Genomic DNA, 18,559 nt, shown 5'->3' with positions numbered 1-18,559 from the left:
TGAAGGTTAAGGGTTTGGTTAGGAACCCAGCAGTGGCAACTAGGCAGTGGTGGGACATGAACCAACAACCTTCTGATTACAAGTACCTTAACCATCAAGCTACCACCACCCAATTTAGGTATGGGTTTGACCTGGCCTGAATGATTAAAAAAATTCTGCCCCTCACAAAATAATTTTGTTGCCATATGTGTAATATGGCACTGTATGGTACTATCAATGACATTTTATAAGAACTCTGGAAAGACTGAAACAGGCTTGGATCTCTTTGGTTTCTAAGGGATTTCAATACCTTGGGGCCTGGGTGACTTTCTCAGACCATTGAATGCCAAGCTGTGTGAAGAAATTCTACTACAGAATGTCAAAGCATCTATCTGTGATGAAAAGTTCAAAAGTCAGGTATGTATAGCATGACTGAGCTAAATTACTAGAGTAAATTACCAACAGAGTGACCCAAATGGACGACATTCTATATTTTTGAATGACCAAGTCATAAAGTCTGACTCGCCAGATCACATTTTCCATCATTTTTCAGACCTTGTGTTGAATAAAGATGTGACACTTCAAAACATACTTTGTGTTTTGTATTAATTAAAACTCTACTTATCATTATGATTTAAATCATGTTAGGTGCTATTCATATAGAAATTCATGTAATTTATGAAAAATAACGTGTTCATAAACATTTTCTTGCAACTGCATCTAATCCCAATTCATACCAAAAATGTTAAATTGATTTATCTAGTTATGTATAATTTGCTTAGTAATTAGTTCATAGGAGTTGTCGTTGATCACAACACCACAAAACCAGTATACAGGAAAACCAGCACACAATATACATATACAAAGTGTTCTATGACTAGTACGTTCCAAAGTCCAGTAACCTACTAATTTATTTTTTAGTAATTTCTCCCCTTCCAGTGTAAAATGTGTGTTCCTTATATCGTGTGAATCTTGTAAGCTTTATCTAATGTAAGATTTACTTTCAACAGTCAGAAAGTGAATGCCCATTTTATATACCACATCTCTTTGTGTCTGAGCAACCTATCTAGATAGCAAATGAAAGCTATCTAGTGAGCAAAAGTCTTATCCAAATATACAATATAATTTTGTGACAGCTCTGCACTTATACTGAAATGTTGATTGTACATGTGGATCACCATATGGTAGGGATTGGCTTGGATTAACACATTTTATGCATATTAGATTTTATAGATCACAAAGCCTGTCTAAGACCATAGTTTCATTTTCATCCTGACAGAAAACAGAAAAAAACACCATTTTGTCAGTATCTGAAAGGCTTGCCAAGTGCCTGTGCTCATTTGCTCCACTAAACTCATTGATAGTTTTGTATATGTATGGTTGGGTTACTTATTTCCTACCTTGCGTGATTATATTTAATTCTCCTTGAGATGTGTAGCAGGCAGCAAGTTTGTGACTGGCTGATTTACAGTAGTGGTGTTTTCTCATATATCTCTTCAATTTTTAAAGAACATTTGCTGAATGTTTAATATAAAACTGTAGTTTTGTATTATTCAAGCATTTCTAATACTTTGCAATATGTTCCGTAGCTTGACTTGACTTCACTTACCCGATGGTTATTCTTCTCCAAACTGCAGTTATGACTGCAAATTCTTATGGAATTTGAATTTAAAACATGTTATTTCTGAATATGGTCAACATATAGATATTATAATTTATAATGGGTGTTTTTATTAAATAATCCTGAATATGAAAATGAGTGTCATCTAGACTGGAGGGACAGTCAGTGAGTCAGCAAAGTAGATAAAAGAAATCTAAATTAAAAAACAATTAGGTATTACAATTTGTGTTTGTGTGTGTATTTCGGAGGGGAGGTTATTATGTGTAGGTGCTGAAAATCATGCATTGAAACTCAAGCTTAACAGAGAGGAGTTACTGAAAATCTGGTATGAACCAAAATAGTTGAAAGGTCCAAAAATGGGTGTGTATCAGATCATGCTTTGTGTGTGTGTGTGTGTGTGTTGTTTATACTGAATTAAATGCAGAGAAGTCACTGCGGTTCGGTAAGCAGAATGTCAACAAAATACTTTATCATTATTCACTACATGCTTCTACTAGGCTGACATAATATAGATGTTTATTTCTGTGTTGCTCTGGAAAGCATGAAGCGGTCCAAAACAAAATTTGTAATCAATAATTCACTAAAACACTAAAAACTGCATTCTTATAGCACTGAATATAAAGAAACAAACAGTGGACTAAAACAGAATAACCAAGATTTTTAAAAAGATAAATATTACAATTTGACAGATATTCTTTGGTGTGTCTGCGTGTGTGTCTGCGTGTGTGTGCGTCTGCGTGTGTGTATGCGTGCTTTATAGGGCTTATAGTGTATAACTAACCACTTATGTGGCGCAGAACTCTTCACTTTAATCATCGACAAATTTGTTAAGAATAAGAATAGATGAACCATTAGCTCATAATATGTTACCCTTTACTAAACACGCATGCACATATTAATATTTATACATGCACACAGGATGGATTTGACTGTCTCCCAGTGAACAAGAAACATCACAGACCACATATTCAACACTGGACTGGCCTTCCTCTATCACTTAGGGATTATCTCCAAAAATGATTCAAAGAGTCTTGCTATTCAGCTCAATGTTAATTAACCTATCCTTCTAAGCCTAAGGACTGGCTAATTCCTTTTTGGTTATCAGAAAGAAGAGGTAAGAGTTAGGTTCTTGTTTACACAAGAACAATAACTTGTAAATCACTGCTTAGCTCTGTGACAAGTTTTATAAATCTTTATATATGTGTACAAGAATGCCAAGCAAATTTTTGTTTCATTATCCAGTCACTGTTAGCATTAATTTGATTGTTTGTCTTTGTCTTAAGGGAAGGGCAAAAAGATTGGATCGATTTGCCAATGTTTATCAGCCAGTTCTTGGAAATAACTGAACATCCTGAGGTAGAGAGTCCAAGGTGGAGAATAAAAAAATCAGTGAAGCACTGTTGCTGTTACAGTTATTTGTACACCTGTGTTGTATCTGTGTCTGTATGTGTGTGTGTGTGTGTGTGTGTGTGTGTGTGTGCAACATTAAAAATTAATCTTGTTAATTTTGTTGTTGTCAGCCCTATGTAGGAAAAGGAATACCATTGTATGTCTACTGTTTTATGTATTGTGTAATATTTTGTGTGTTTTCGTGCATGCACAGTGTATGTGTGTATTTGTGTTTTTAATTTACATAGCTGGAGGGTTGGAGTGGTTTGTATGAAGCACCAGCAAACCAATGTTCTTTTGTGTGGTACACATCAGAATAATGGAATGCAAGCATGAATAATGCACCTCTTTATGAGGAGTACCTCTTCATATGACTCATGCAATAAACTATTAAAATAAATAAATACTCCAAAAGACAGCATCACGATCGTGGAGGTGGTAAAAGTATGTGTATATTTGTCAAATGTGACAACCACATTACATTTCTTTTCAGATGTATCTCATGAGCCAAGCCAAACCCAAACTTTTCCTGAACCTTGAAAGTTGTATATCATTTTTGCAAGAAATGGAATAAACTTATAAACAAATATAGTCCACATACTTTCAAATGTATGTTCAATATTATATACATTCAAAGGTATATTACTTCCTAATTTGCTTCAGACTGTCTACTTCCTAAAGTGGATATATCCTTGGGGATTTAACTATAAGAATATTACACACACACACACACACACACACACACACACACACACACACACACACACACACACACACACATCATTAACAAAAATCACATCCTGTTGCAAATTCAAACTATGCAGGCCAAAAAATTTAATTGCTTGAGCAGTACTAAAGTATTTTATTCTGTATTTCTATCTCACAAGTTTACTGTAGGATTTTGTATATTTTTTGTATACAGTATATTTCATAACATTGTAAAAAATAATGTAGATTATATAGTAGAATATTTACACACTATATAAACATAGTTGGAAACTTCCGTCTGATTTTTGAGACATACTTAGTGAACAGTAAAAGAGTTAAAATGTGTGTTTAAAGCAGTATCTAGTTTATATATTGTACAGTTATGTTGTTGAGGCAGCCTTTTATTGGTCAGCCAGACTCTTGACCTCTTTTCAAATCATAAAGCTTTGCTGGAAATTTCTGTCGGTACTTTGAAAGATGACTGTCATACTGAAATCTGTTCTATGTTCCTCAGCTCATTAAATTGGTCCCATTGGATCTGCTGTAGACAATATTGGTATCCATCATCAGTCAACCATAGTGTGCTCACAATAACACATCTAAATAATTAATTATTAATAATTTATTAATAATTATTAATTAAATCATTTTTAATTGCTATGTATAATAAATATGCCTACATTAAAATTACCATATACAGTTTTCCCTTTGCAAGAATTCATTTAGGAGCAGTTACCCACTTGCTCCAATCTGGTATCAGATCATTTCAGAGATATCCTTCTCTGAAGTCTTCTTCCGGATGCGGCGGACAGTCTAATATTCTTTTTGGTGATAAATGGAAATCCATATCAGGATTTTCATCTGATCGATGGCCACTGAGCCGAAAGTTTTAATTTAGTCTTGAACTTTTTCAGGCAAACAGTGTTGTTAGATCGCTATCCGTGACATTATACCACCCCCACCTTCTCCTGAGCATACTCAGTGTCATTCCTAAATTCCTCTATATGCTGGCATAATAATTTCTATTTCATTCAAGAATTAAAATGCATACTTGAGAATTAATTGAAGAGAATATCTGGTCCTGTTCTTTATTGCAGGTCAACGTTAACAACCATTACTGAGGCATACTCCAGAGAATGTCTGAAAATCACACAAAGAACCCAAGTTTTTATACAGTTTTCAGCAGTGATTATATAATGTTTTATATACTAGTGTTCGAAATCTCCACCATTATATCCAAATCATACATTAGTCAATATATGCAAATGGTTATTAAATACCTATACCAGTTGAAGCTTGGTACCATCACAGACTTTTTTTTAATGACTTCATCTTATATCTGCAAGATAGAGTTATTTATCTGTACCATCCTGTACCTGGTGGAGAGATGATGTGTCTTACACAGGTCTGCAGTGGCTCTAGAGAGGCCCCTGCTCTGTACGCACTCTGTATCATTTTATATGGTTATGAAATCTCTATGATCCTTTATGTTTTATGTTATTAATATTTCTAATCCAATGTTTAAACCTCTTTTTCTTGTAAACACTATTATTATTACGTTACTTTGACCAAGACTCGGTTGGATAGTATTTGACCAATAAGGCTCAGGAAGTGAAGTCACAGCACATCTTTAATTAACCATCATGTGTATCCCACATAAGCTGTCATAAGTAGAAAAAAACCCTGAGAACGGAATACATTAATGCAATTACTGGGCATATGAATTCAGTCCTATCAATAAGCAAGGGATACATTAAAATGCTGTTGGCTGCTACATATGCAGGAGCCTAAATAAGCGCTCACTGTGTGTATGTGCATGTATGTCTACATGCCTGTGTGTCTGTGTTTGTATGTGAGTTATTTTTGCTTGGATCCCTCTTTTCCCTTTATTGTACCTAAAGGGCTTTTTTGCCACCAAAAACACACATTTATTTGATAACATTAGTCCTACACTGCTCAATGTTTGTGCCCCCAGTTTGAATACCCAATACTTTGGCTGGGTGTCCAGGGCCTCCTTATTCCAACCAGATGTGTTAGGGTAAGAAAGCCTACAGGGCTGTGGCTTGCACTGAGACTGGACCAGCACTGTGCCTTCAGGAGTAACTTCACCACAGGAGTCACCATAGGCAACACACTTCCACCAGTCCAAGATAAGCCGCAGGGCTGGCAGCAAGCCATGGTGATCACAGAGGCTCAAGAAGCCCCCCCCACCCCTTTCAGGAGGTGGTCTTTCAGAATGGATCACTCCCTCGACAGGAAGCCGGCTGGTGGAAGAGATGCATGGGTCCTTTATATGAGAAAAAAAAGGGCTTGAAGGAAATCCACTCTATTACAGTTCTTCTTACACACTGTTGTGCCCTATTGGCATGTGCATAACAGAATCTCAGGTGTCTTTTGTCTAAGCCGTCGGTACAGAATTCTAAATGCATTTTAGTGGAGCTGACTCTCGTTACAAACGCTGTAAACACTTTTTGCCAAACACTTCACAAATGCTTCTCAATTTGTCAGTACAATGTGAAGAATCATGTTTGTTTGTTTTTCATATGATAAGTATCTGGCATTTTGAAGTGAATGTTTCATTTTGAGGAGAGCATCGATGGGCTTTCATATGACTCACAGCTGGAGAATTTGCTAAATGCGATTATAGTTCAGAGAAACGTGTTTGAGAGATAATTTCATGAGAGGTGTTCAAGCAATGAAAAAATACTGAAAAAAATTAAAATCCCACAGTGAAGAATGAACTGATTAAACTGCTAATCTATTTTAGTAAAATAAATACTAAAATAAAAGTATAGATACAATACAGAATATGTTTCCTTAAACTTGAACATGAACATATTCCTACAACAGACATTTCAATTGATGTTAAATTATGGTGAAATGAGAGATGAGATGAAAGATATTTTTTCTGCCCAACCACCAAAACAAAATAAAATTAATAAATACATAAGAACAAATATATTAAAATGAAAGAATGAACAAATTAATGAAATAACCTTTATGTAGTCAGTTATTCAAATGAAAAATCAGAGTACTTGGAAGTTTTTGTTTCCACAGAGTAACAGGCCACCATGGAAGAGGCAGCCTAAACAAAAAGCCCTAACCATGTCCCGTGTATGAGACGAGCATTTGCAGGGCATTGACATGTCAAGTCATTCTGTTAGTTCATCTGACATGGGTAGATGTCACGAATCCATCAGACTTGACAAACACGATAGCACCAGCCTACAGAGCTTTTCCTCTTCCCTCTCCCGAGTCATACTTATTACCATTGCATGCCACAGAATGGCCTTCATCTTCGCTTCTTCCAAAAATATCCTCAGTCAGTGGTAGATGTAAGCCCCATCTAACATGGAATAATTTGGTACTGGCACAGTGCTGAATGGGTGGATTGTCAGATTTTTAAAATAAGGTGCTTTGGGAAAATTCCAAGGATGTCTTATGGTACCTGTCACATATGAAAAATAGACTAGAAATCCTGGTATCAGGTAGCAATGATGCAATGGCACATTGCTTAATTTGCATGTCAGTTTTTGAAACTTTAATGTTCAGTTTGAGCACCTTACAGGTTACAGACAAGTGGAGCAATTGATGGTAAGACAGTACCCCAGTTCCATAGAGATGTGATTAATGTGATCTATGGAGAAAGAAGTTACAGTGATGGGCCTACACTCTGAACTTTAGTCCTTCAGATGAAGTCAGCACTTGTTTGATTTGGACTCTACACTATAAGTAGTTATTTTCAGTCCAGTAGCAAAAATATCTAATAAATTCAGGAGGATATGTTCAGGAAGTGTATACTGTTGCAGTATTGCACTGGTATGCCTATCACGTTTCATAAAATAAATAAATGATTGTTTTTTATGGTCTCTTTACAGGTTCTGTACTTCTACCATGTCTACTCACAGCATACTCTCTGTGTGTCCTAGCAGAAAGCTAGTATAAAAGGAACAACCTTTAATTTTTTCCTGTTGTACTTGTTTTGGGGGTATATGTACTTAATGCTTGCTCTCGTGGCCTTTTGGTAAGTAGGAATGAACAAAGCTATATTCACACCTCTGTTGAGTGGCTGTGGGTGTGTTTCATAGACTAAATCAATAGCTTTCAGAGCAGTGTGGAGTGCAGGCAGTGGTCAATAGCTACCAGAGAAAAGATACGAATGTATTAGAAAAGCTGTAACAAAGGTGTGAATGCGGGACTGCGTTTATGCACATGCTTCCAGTGAAAGGACTGTTGTTAACCGTAGTCACCTCAGACCAAATTAGGGGCGTATTAGGTGGGTGGGTATTGCTGAAGGAGAGAGTGAGATCTTATTGACCTGCAGAGGAATTATATGGGCCCTGTGTGCATGTGTGCATGTGTTGTGGCGGTTCAGACTCCAAGCACTGGACTGACCTAATGGAAATGGAAAGATGCTTCTGGTCCATTTAGCCCGCGCTGGGAAGTGATTTAAGAGACAGCGACCCTGTTGCCTCAATCTTGACCCCTTCCACCAACCTCCCACGTAATTAGCTATGTTCGATGAATAGGATCATCATATAGCACTCATTTTTTCACTCTGTGCGTCATTTCACGCCAGAATGAGCTTCCCGGGACTAGGAAAATGACTCTCGCGCTCCCCTGAATCTTTAAAAAGATTCAACAGGACGCACACGACAATTTCGTGTCGTGAGATCTAGCTCTGCTAGAGAAAGCTCAGTAAACCCCCAGTGATTCTCGCGAACCCGAGAGCAGACGGTGACTGCGCTGGTTGCGCGCACCCCCGCCTCTATCTCGGTGACTCTTTCTCTCACCCTATCACACTTACTCTGGGGAGTTAGGCAGATTTGTGGCTCCGGTTTTTTTGTAAGACTTCAACGGCATCGGACAACGTGGGACTGAAACGGATCCAAAGCAAAAAGCATGATGAAGGTCAGTGAACCTGGCTCTCCAAACGGCTACTCTGATCTTTAAACCGTGCAGGTTACCGATATGTACAATATCGTTTTATGCTTTCCAGAATTCGTTTTCCCTAATTATGAAGTAGGATACAGTTTTGCGACGCTTCAAATAATCATATCACTAGAATGGATGCTACTAACAATTAAGTAGTGTCCAAACTCTTTCCCACTCTAGACATCGGCGAACCTCGTGAGTTTCAGGTGGACACTACTACTGAGCGCGTGTCTTGCGCTGACTGTCAGCGCGGACTGTGGCACGGATTGTGCGTACTGCTCCATCCACCTGAAGCTTCAGCAAACAGATATCAACTCTATAGTAAGTGTACTGCCACTGTGCACTTTGTTGCGTGCCACAGTATGCACACGGAATATGAATACTTGCCACGTTCTATCAAGTGTACTGATTCTTCTCAGTATTATTACCCCCTTATCTTGCCACCTGTAATGTTCATGTGATATAACGGAAACACATTATACAATAGTGTTATTATGAAATTAAATAAAACGCTTAAACTCCATTATATAATAAAGTGACTTGACTAATTTATATAATAAAGCGCTTAAAATCCTATAAAAAAACAAAACAAGTTTTGATGTAAATCTGCTGTTATACCAGTTCTTTTAAGCACATAACACCAGAGCTTTCATGCCTGATTCTGTCCGTAATTGTTCATGCTTTATTTTGAAAGTAAAATTAAACGTGTTATTATTATTATTATTATTATTATTATTGGTGTTGTTGTTTTAGTTGTTGTTATTGCTGTTCCTATATGTTTTATCATATAATTCAAAATTGTGTATTTTTTATAACAAAAGGCAATTTGGCAGCATGATTAATTATTTATACTTTCAAAGGCCTTTTTTAGTCAATAGATTTAATACTTTACAGTTGTATAAACTGATATTTTATTCATTCAGTGCCTGAAAATGGTGGCGATATATTGATTGGAGGCATTTTCTAACCATAGCATGCTCCCTGAATCCATTTATAGTGCATGATGATGTATTGATCAAAACTGCCCTAAAATCTTTTGGGGGTGGCTGGTGACTGAGTGTGGGTGGGTGTGTGGGTGTGGAGAGAGAGAGAGAGAGAGAGAGAGAGAGAGAGAGAGAGAGAGAGAGGGGGGGGGTAGTTTTAAAATGAAAACTGAAAGATTATTGAAAACTATATGAAATGTTTTTAATTTTATATTTTATTTTCACAAAGAGAATACAATAGCACATTTCAGAAAAGTTTTAAATCTGATCAATTCATATGTTTATCCCATAAATATTTTTAATTCAGTTCTTTTTTATGGAGACAAAATGACTCCACAGTGACAGTAAAACCAGAACATAGTAAGGTTGTGGGGACATTTTCCTTGAGGATATTTTTATATACACAAATTTCAGTAAAAAAAAATTGTATATATAAAAACCTATTTTATATAAAAGAATAATTTTAAAACAGACAAAGGGCTTTATTTTGATTATAATATGATTTAAAATTTGTAATAGAAAATACAGTAGACAACACTTTGATAGAGAGGTCATTAAAAGGCCCTTCCTGTTCAAGATATTCTGAACATTTGATTCACACTGCATCTGTATTCATATGGGCACCAGTGAGCTTATCACTGCTTCACTCATGCATTTACACTGCTCTGGAATGAAAGGAAAAGAAGTGGTGTCATATGTCCCCTTTTAAGTTAGTAAAAATTGGACAGAGGGATTATAGTTTCACCCACCAGCTCTACTCTGATGTGTCTAATTAAGGTGGAGTCTCTAACTGTATTTGCATTCATGCGTGTTTATGAGACCAAAGTTTGCAGATGGTATGTTTGTGTTGCTCATACACTGCGCTGGTATGTTTTGGCAGGCATGTGTATTGCAGTGCAAGGGGCATCTTAATGGCGGCGGCTCGTGGGGTTTGTGTCAAGGTCTCCTGCAGACCAGTGTAAGCACACCTGAGGCAGAACAGGTCTCCAGAGAAAGCACGCCCAACCCCCAACACCATGAGGAAAAAAAGTATGGTGGCTTCATGAGGAGATATGGTGGCTTCATGAAGCGCTACGGAGGCTTCATGAAGCGATATGGAGGCTTCATGAAGAAGACTGCGGAGCTATATGGACCGGAGCCAGATGACATTGACCGCAGCAGAGAAATCCTGTCCAAGAGCGATGTAGAGATGCTGGCCAATCAGGTTGAAGATGATGGTGAGAGAGAAGAGGCTGCTCTGAGGAACAGTATTAATGTTAAAGGTGGTTCTGTAGGGTTAGAAGGTGTGGCTAAGCGCTACGGTGGCTTTATGAGGAGGGGTTATGCCTCTGAGGGTGGGGCTAGGTCACTAGAGAAACGCTACGGTGGGTTCATGAGGCGAGTGGGCAGGCCAGAGTGGGAGGAGAGCAAACGCTATGGGGGCTTCCTCCAACGATCTCCACAAGAGGAGGAGGAAGAGGAGTCTTCGGAGATGGAGAAGAGATATGGAGGTTTCATGGGATATTGAGCTGCTCGTGGACTGTGGTTAGCCATCAGCTATTATGTTCTATTCCACTGTATCTCCTTACTCTTAGAGGCTTTCTATGTGATCACAGTAGAAAAAAAAATGCTTAGAATAGGAACATGCTAACACCATGTTTATAATTTGATCATAATGTTTTTGTAGTGCTAAATATATATTCAAAATGTGAACAGTATGCTCTCATAGACTGGTTATGGTTGTACCATGGTTTATGGTAATTAATGTTCATTTTTGACAGATGCAAGCCTACACAGCAGAACGAGCAGATATGAAAAAATAATAAGAACTTTCATCACTATATCTGATGTACCTGTTTCTTCATCAGTCCCTCATCCCTCTTTTCTAGACTTTTTATCAGATCTAGTTAAGAGAATTATCCTGCGAATTAATGAAGTGCAGCAACTGACTAAAAAGCATAAAGCACAGCAAAGTGAACTCCCCTCCTCACAAATGTCCTTCTATCGGTCTGTTGTTCTGGTGTCAGTCTGAATTTGACATATGCTGAATAAAACTGAATAATCTTGAATAAAACTGCTCAAAACTGCAACAGAATGTTTCTGTCTTGAATAAAGAGGCCTGTGCCAATCTCCTGTTAGAGAGATACATCCTGTCACTCTGAGTGGCATTTCAGTCTATTGTTACTCTGCAATAGTGGCCTTACTACATCATGTCAAGATGATATGTTTTGTTATAAAATCTAGCCTAATCACTCGATCAATATCTTGAGAAGATGAGTGAAAAGCTTTCATTTTAATGACTACAGCCAGGCTGGTGGAATATAGTATGGTAGCCAGACAATTCCTGAAACATTTTACAATGATTGTGACAAAATCATAAATCCAGGAAGCACACTTACTCAGTATTGCATTTATATCACACTCATATACAATCATACAATCTAGGACCTTTTAAACAGGGTCAGCGAATGCCACAAACTGGGTACATTATTTGAAATGCTGATGTCATAGGCTACTCAGAACATGACCTCAGAACTTTTTTTAAGAGCACCTTTCAATAGGAAGCTGGAAACTTGCATCGCATTCACTTGTATCTCTAGACATGTTTTCTTTATTAAAAAAAAAGAAAATTGGCTTTATTTTGTATCTGTACCTCTTGACTACATCTACACTTAAAACATATTATAAATAAACAAAGATGCTTGAAGTCGTGTGACATTGTGATTACAATTTTCAAAAAGGACAATTAACCACTATAACCGCTTTTTAAATAGAATTAATCTCTCATCAAGTCTGTGTTTGAACCGCTACTGAATACTAAGTTTCTGAATACAAAAGCAACCTTAAACTTGTGCTATTCATTCCTAAATATGTCATGATAAATTATTATAATAATGTCTGAGTTGAAAACAATTAACCTATCCTTAAAACAATACTGCATTTTGCCTAAAGAATCCATATACCCTTAAATTACACAGCAAGGTGTGGTGACAATGTCAAACGTTAATTCTCCAGTTGGATTATTCACTAAATAATCTGGTATCAAGTCATCCGCTTCTGAGTACCAGATCAGGTAGGGACAGAAATACACACACACACACACACACACACACACACACACACAACACATTCACATTAAATGTAAAATATTTCCACATATAGTCTAACATATATGGTAGATTGGTTTGTACCTCCATGTTGTTGAACAAGACCAAAGTTTATGTTTACATAGGTTACCTACTAGTCCGGTCAAGCGAGTGAACTGCCTATAGCAAATAAACCACACAGCGCTTCCAAATTCCTAAAAATTCTGAATAATGTAATTTATTCTACAGTCTACCAAATTGGTTAGTTGTATCACTACATCACGCCAATAAACATCACAGGACACAGAAAACGGGAATTTTTAATAAGCTTTGCGATAATTGCTCAAATGCCTCGCGGCCTACAAACAGTTAAAAACAGACCGCGCCTTCCACATCCTGCACCGTTACAGTGGCAGCTGGTGAAACATTGACCTTTGGCTTGGAGTAAAACACGAAACATAACTGTGCAAAGGTCGACTGTATGCCGTTTGTTTAAAACCGGAATAAACGGAACATTGTAACACAATTCTAGCCTATTTGAGGTAAGTGCGCCGACTCTTGAGCCGCACGCTATGTCATGTTACATGTAGTGGACGTTTCCTGCGGAAGTCATTGTAAAACATGAAACCATATCTGTTTTATTTGGGGTTGTTGGGTTGTTGATCACGACGCTGTAAACTTACTTCCCCACTTGTGTGCAGGCCCTGTTCGCTACCGCCATGAATTTCTTTCTAGAGACGTTGAGGATGTTCGTGTTCTCGGTGATCTGTTACTTGGAGGCGTTCTTTCGGATATTTATTCCTGCGCGGAGGAAAAGCGTGGCCGGGGAGATCGTCCTGGTGACCGGGGCAGGAAGTGGCATTGGCCGTCTGGTTGCTTTAGAGTTCGCGCGTCTGGGCGCGCGGCTTGTCGTGTGGGACGTCAACGAGGAGGGCAACAAAGAGACTGCGCGCATGATCCAAAAAACCCACGGCTCTCGCGCTCACGCGTACACCTGTGACTGCAGTAAACGAGACCAGGTGTATAGACTAGCGGACCAGGTAGGGATGCACACACACGTAGCATTTGATTCGTTATATTGGACTTGCGGTTTTAATATTGATTGCCTATTTTTTACGCACACTGTCCTTGAGTCGTAGAAATGCGTGTTTATATTAAATTATTATTACTGTGTTCATATTTACATAACGGTCAAAACAGCAGTTTTTATATGCAACGTGGAGAGGCGAGGCAGAGGCGTGCCGTGGTTCACACAAAACATACGTTTAGTAGCACAATGACGAAGAACGACACTACGCTAACAGACTAAACACAAGAAATAGCAAAACACAGTAGATTTGCACAAGCACAGTCCTTCATAGAGAAGGAGTCAAATATCGACAAGATGATAACCAAACAAGACCTTAAATATACATACTAACAAGGACGATAATGAAGGTCAGATGTGACACATGACCTATTAACAAGGGCGTGATGACGGGGTCCAGGGGGGAGGGGGGCGTGTTAGGACAGTAAACACTTACCAGCACGTCATCCATTATAAGTGTTTTTAGTGGCACTAAAACAACAGCATTCTCCAAACACTATTTAACTTTGTGGCAAATCTAGTAAAGCTCTTTCAGTATTAGTGAAAACACCAATCAAATGTGCATTGTCTACTTCGAGAAAGCGAACATGGACCCAATTTATATTTCCCTTATAGGTCAAACGGGAGGTTGGTGACGTCACTATCCTGGTAAACAATGCTGGAATTGTCACGGGGAAGAATTTCCTGCAGTGCCCAGACTCGCTCTTAGAGAAGACAATGGAGGTCAACAGCATGGCCCACTTCTGGGTTAGTTAACCTGACTTGCCCTCTCTCACTAACTAACTAACTAACTAACTATCTGTCTGTCTATCTGTCTATCTCACATTAATACACTCATGCACACACACACACACACACACACACACACACACACACACACACACACACACACACACACACACACACAAATAAATATGTACATACAGGTGCATTTTCTCTTCCTTTCTAGATGTACAAGGCATTTCTCCCAGCCATGATTGCTGGAAACCATGGCCATCTGGTCAGCATTGCTAGTGCTGCTGGACTTTTCGGAGTCAATGGACTGGCAGGTATACACACAAAACACTATTTGTGTAACTGGAACACTAACCTTTCCACACAATACATTTGGAAATGATCCAGTTTTACACGAGTTTGTGTGTGTGTGTGTGTGTGTGTGTTTGACAGATTACTGTGCAAGTAAATTTGCCGCAGTTGGCTTTGCAGAGTCCATGGGTCTGGAGCTGCTGGCTGCACGCTGTTTTGGAGTGAAGACCACCATAGTCTGCCCTTTCTTCATCAAAACCGGCATGTTCGAAGGCGCATATACAAAGTAGGGTATGGTGGCAACGCATAGTAAACACTCAGTGTGAGCATATCAGTATTCTTGGCTAGATTACTGAAAGTACTTTTTAGGTTTAAACAGATGAAGCTTTAAATATTTAAAGTGCTGTACAGTTTGCTGAGGGTTATTTCCAGCCACTCGTTTGTTTCAAGTGTCTTAGAGAAGAGAGAGAGAGAGAGAGAGAGAGAGAGAGAGAGATATGGAGGTAGGCTCACACGTCTGTAGTCTCCCTAGCCCAGAGCCATGCATCAGGTGTCAGGTTAAATTTAAATGATCAGTGTGTGTCTGTCAGGATGTTTCTGAACGGAGTGTCTGCTATGGTAGTGGAGGTGTGTGTGGGTGGCCCCGTGAGACAGATTTTTGTTGACTCTGCCTGTTTAATTTAATTAGCACGTGTCAAACTGAGCTGAAGTTTGTTTTGGGTTTTTTTGCCAAGATAGATGGTCATTATTTAAATAGATAAATATTGTTTTAGTGAGCAGTCATAAAGTACCTCTGAGTAGACACGCTCATTCTGAGTCAGAGTTTACACAGCACAATCATCCTGGTAAGACACTGGTAAGAGATGTCGAGATCACATGTTTTCTTGTAAAATTCACAATGAGTACTCAGAGCTTAATAGATTAATAGAGGATCCTTTATTACTAAGGATTCTTAGTAATAAACAGCTGAACCTCCTTATTCACCAAGTCATTATGCATCTTTTACTGGTCATAGGCATGTATGCCTTATCTACCTTCATGGAGATCAGGCCTGTCAAGGGTCAGTAAAATGTGACACAGTGAGTTTGTCCTTCATATGTGTTTGTAAACTGGTGAGAGATGTGCATCTAACATGTGTATGCAGGTGGCCCAGACTCATGCCTCTTCTGGAACCGGAGTATGTGTGTAGAAGGATCGTAGATGCCGTTCGAAGAGATCAAGTCTACCTGTGTCTCCCTCGCTTCATCTATATTGTCATGCTCATGAAGAAGTAAGACCTGCTTCACTTGTCCCTCCTGCGGAGGAGCATAACAACACTGCAGCACTGCACATGAACCCAGTAACAGCACGCCATTGTAAGTGTCATGGACGACACTGTAAACCTACCTGATAAACCTATAAACCTACCTGATCTTTATTCACTTGTGTAAAATCACAAATACACTAGTACTGCAGCACTACAGGTCCACCTGTTGCCATGCACAGCACCTGTTGCCAGGCACACCTGTTAACCGATGGTGGCCGGGTATTATTTGGGCAACAGACTACTTTCGGCACAGCAGTAGCGCCACAGGGCAGCGGCATGAGCTGGCTCGGGTGTAGCAGACGCAGCAGTGCTGCTTGGCATACTTGCATGCACCAGCGTCACTGCACGGTTGAGAGTCACCCAAAAATATCCAGGGAACAACAGTCTTGTGGTCAGAAACCAAGACCGTAGGAACATATTGGAAAATGGGGGGGCAGGGCATGCCTTAATGCTAGGGATATCAGGGGCTAGCTACCACTGAAAGAAAAACACGGGTTTGGTCCATGTGGGTTGGTCAGTATGGATTTGGTCCATTTGGGTTAGTCCATGTGCTTGTCAGTCAAAAGGCCACTTATTGTCAAAGAAGGTGGTTCTTGGCTGAACTGAGTGACAAATACAAGACTCTTTAGAAAACCACTTCTGGTTTGCAGAACAGTAAAGATACGTTAGCAAGCCACTACAGCCTTGGATCATCTTATTTGGGAGTCTGTCTGCAGTATCACCACCATTACTCCTACCTTCAGTGGCTTAGCTGAGCAGCTGGAGCCTGCTTCACTCCACCCACCCTCTTCATCTGTTATCTGTTTGGTCAAGAAGAAAATAATGGTTTCTGTGGAAAGTAATGCCAAATTATACATATATTTTTCTATCGCAAATCGTATTAGGACAGTTAATTAAACAGATTATACAGTGGACCAGATCAAAACACAGAAAGGCTGTTCATTTTCAGAGTAACTCACGCATGGCGTCTTTTTAAAGGAAGATTATATCACTTCATGCGTCTGTGTGCTTTGGGATGTTGCTGTTATGGAGAGGCGTTTGTGGGGTGGGGTGGGGTGGTGTGTGTGTGTGTGTGTGTGTGTGTGTGTGTGTGTGTGTGTGTGTGTGTGTGTGTGTGTGTGTGTGTGTGTGTGTGTGTGTGTGTGTGTGTGTGTGTGTGTGTGTGTGTGTGTGTGTGTGTGTATAAAATTTGTTTTGTGTGTTTAATGAATGCGTATTTTATTTGTGGGCATGTGTATTTGCTCTCTCTGTTGCTAATGTTCATGGCTCTTTCAGCTCTAGGGTAACAACACCAACAATTAAGCATTTTAATGGTGAAATTGTGAAGTTTAATTGATATTATAATAGCATCTGCTGGTAAGAGTACAATGTTATAATGGGTAACCACTAAGCGACCTGAACGATCTGGAGCAAGAGATTTGCTGCACTGTACTCTGTGTGTGAATCAGTGTTCGATCATGCTAGTTATTTTATCTGCTTATATGTTGCTGAGTGTAAAGGTATAGTACTCAATTATGGGATTTCTAGTTCTTTACTATTTTTGCTATCACTATCAGTATTGTGTCTAATTGTCCCTTGGTGTTTGTACCCTTCTTCATTATATAAATACCGTTATATAAATAAGCCTTTTAATGTAGTTTTTCTTGCTGTCCTGATGCATGATATGGATTTTTATTTTCCACACACATTTCCCCGAAATCAACTTGGTGGATGTCTGCGTCTGCAGACTGGCTGAAAGATAGCACTTTATCCTATTTCAGTTGACTAGTGTGTTTCTGTATTTCTTGTGAGTGAAACTGATTGCTGAATTAATGGCGCATTCTTTTTGTTGTTGCTGTTTACCCATCTGTCAGTTACTGGTGATATACTATCATTTTGAATATATTGTTTTTGTATGAGTAATGACATTACTTTTCCTTGCTCTCTCTCTCGCTCCTTCTCTCTGTCTCTCTCTCAGTGTTTTGCCCACTAAAGTGGGTATGCTGGTTGCTAAGTATATGGGATCGCTTGACTTCATGGCTACGTTTAAAGGGCGCCAAATGAAGAGTGACTGATACCGAAGAGAACACACATCTGACTTTAAAACTTGGGGATGGCATGCAGTGGCCCAGGGCCATATAGCAGAAGCCAGTGGAGCAAAGCTACTGCTGTAACCACCATTTGGCCATGGGGAGGGGGGTGGTTTAGTACTTTTACACACATGCATGTCATTAGCACTTAGGCATTGTTATGTAGATTTCAATTAGAATTTGATTCATTTGATCTCTAACTGTTAATGTAGTAATTCCCTTCATAGTCAAGATTATTGATAAAGTAAGTTTTTGGAAAATGCTCATTTTCATAGTAATACCCTTTTATAATGTACATCTTATGAAGAACTAATGCAGTTTATATGAATGTACCTAGACTAAGTAAAATTCCTCTGACTATAAAACTCAATACAGCTTCTGAGACTTCTGA

General features: G+C 38.8%; 2 protein-coding genes across 2 annotated transcripts; both read left to right on the top strand.

Moving 5' to 3' along the window:
• Positions 1 to 8,341: 8,341 nt before the first annotated feature.
• On the top strand, positions 8,342 to 11,701 carry penkb (proenkephalin b). Its single transcript, XM_027013142.2, has 3 exons — positions 8,342 to 8,608; positions 8,813 to 8,953; positions 10,496 to 11,701. The coding sequence occupies exons 1-3, from the start codon at positions 8,600 to 8,602 to the stop codon at positions 11,120 to 11,122; spliced, it is 777 nt and encodes a 258-aa protein (XP_026868943.2). The 5' UTR covers positions 8,342 to 8,599; the 3' UTR covers positions 11,123 to 11,701.
• Positions 11,702 to 13,018: 1,317 nt separating this feature from the next.
• sdr16c5b (short chain dehydrogenase/reductase family 16C, member 5b) lies at positions 13,019 to 18,559 on the top strand. Its single transcript, XM_027013141.2, has 7 exons — positions 13,019 to 13,222; positions 13,382 to 13,720; positions 14,383 to 14,514; positions 14,717 to 14,816; positions 14,935 to 15,079; positions 15,938 to 16,063; positions 18,057 to 18,559. Exons 2-7 carry the CDS (start codon positions 13,400 to 13,402, stop codon positions 18,151 to 18,153), a joined length of 921 nt encoding a protein of 306 aa, XP_026868942.2. The 5' UTR covers positions 13,019 to 13,222; positions 13,382 to 13,399; the 3' UTR covers positions 18,154 to 18,559.

This window comes from Electrophorus electricus, chromosome 19, assembly GCF_013358815.1.
Source record: "Electrophorus electricus isolate fEleEle1 chromosome 19, fEleEle1.pri, whole genome shotgun sequence".
Lineage (NCBI taxonomy): Eukaryota > Metazoa > Chordata > Actinopteri > Gymnotiformes > Gymnotidae > Electrophorus > Electrophorus electricus.
Note: the sequence above shows the minus strand (reverse complement) of the source record. Positions and strands in the feature narration are given on the sequence as shown.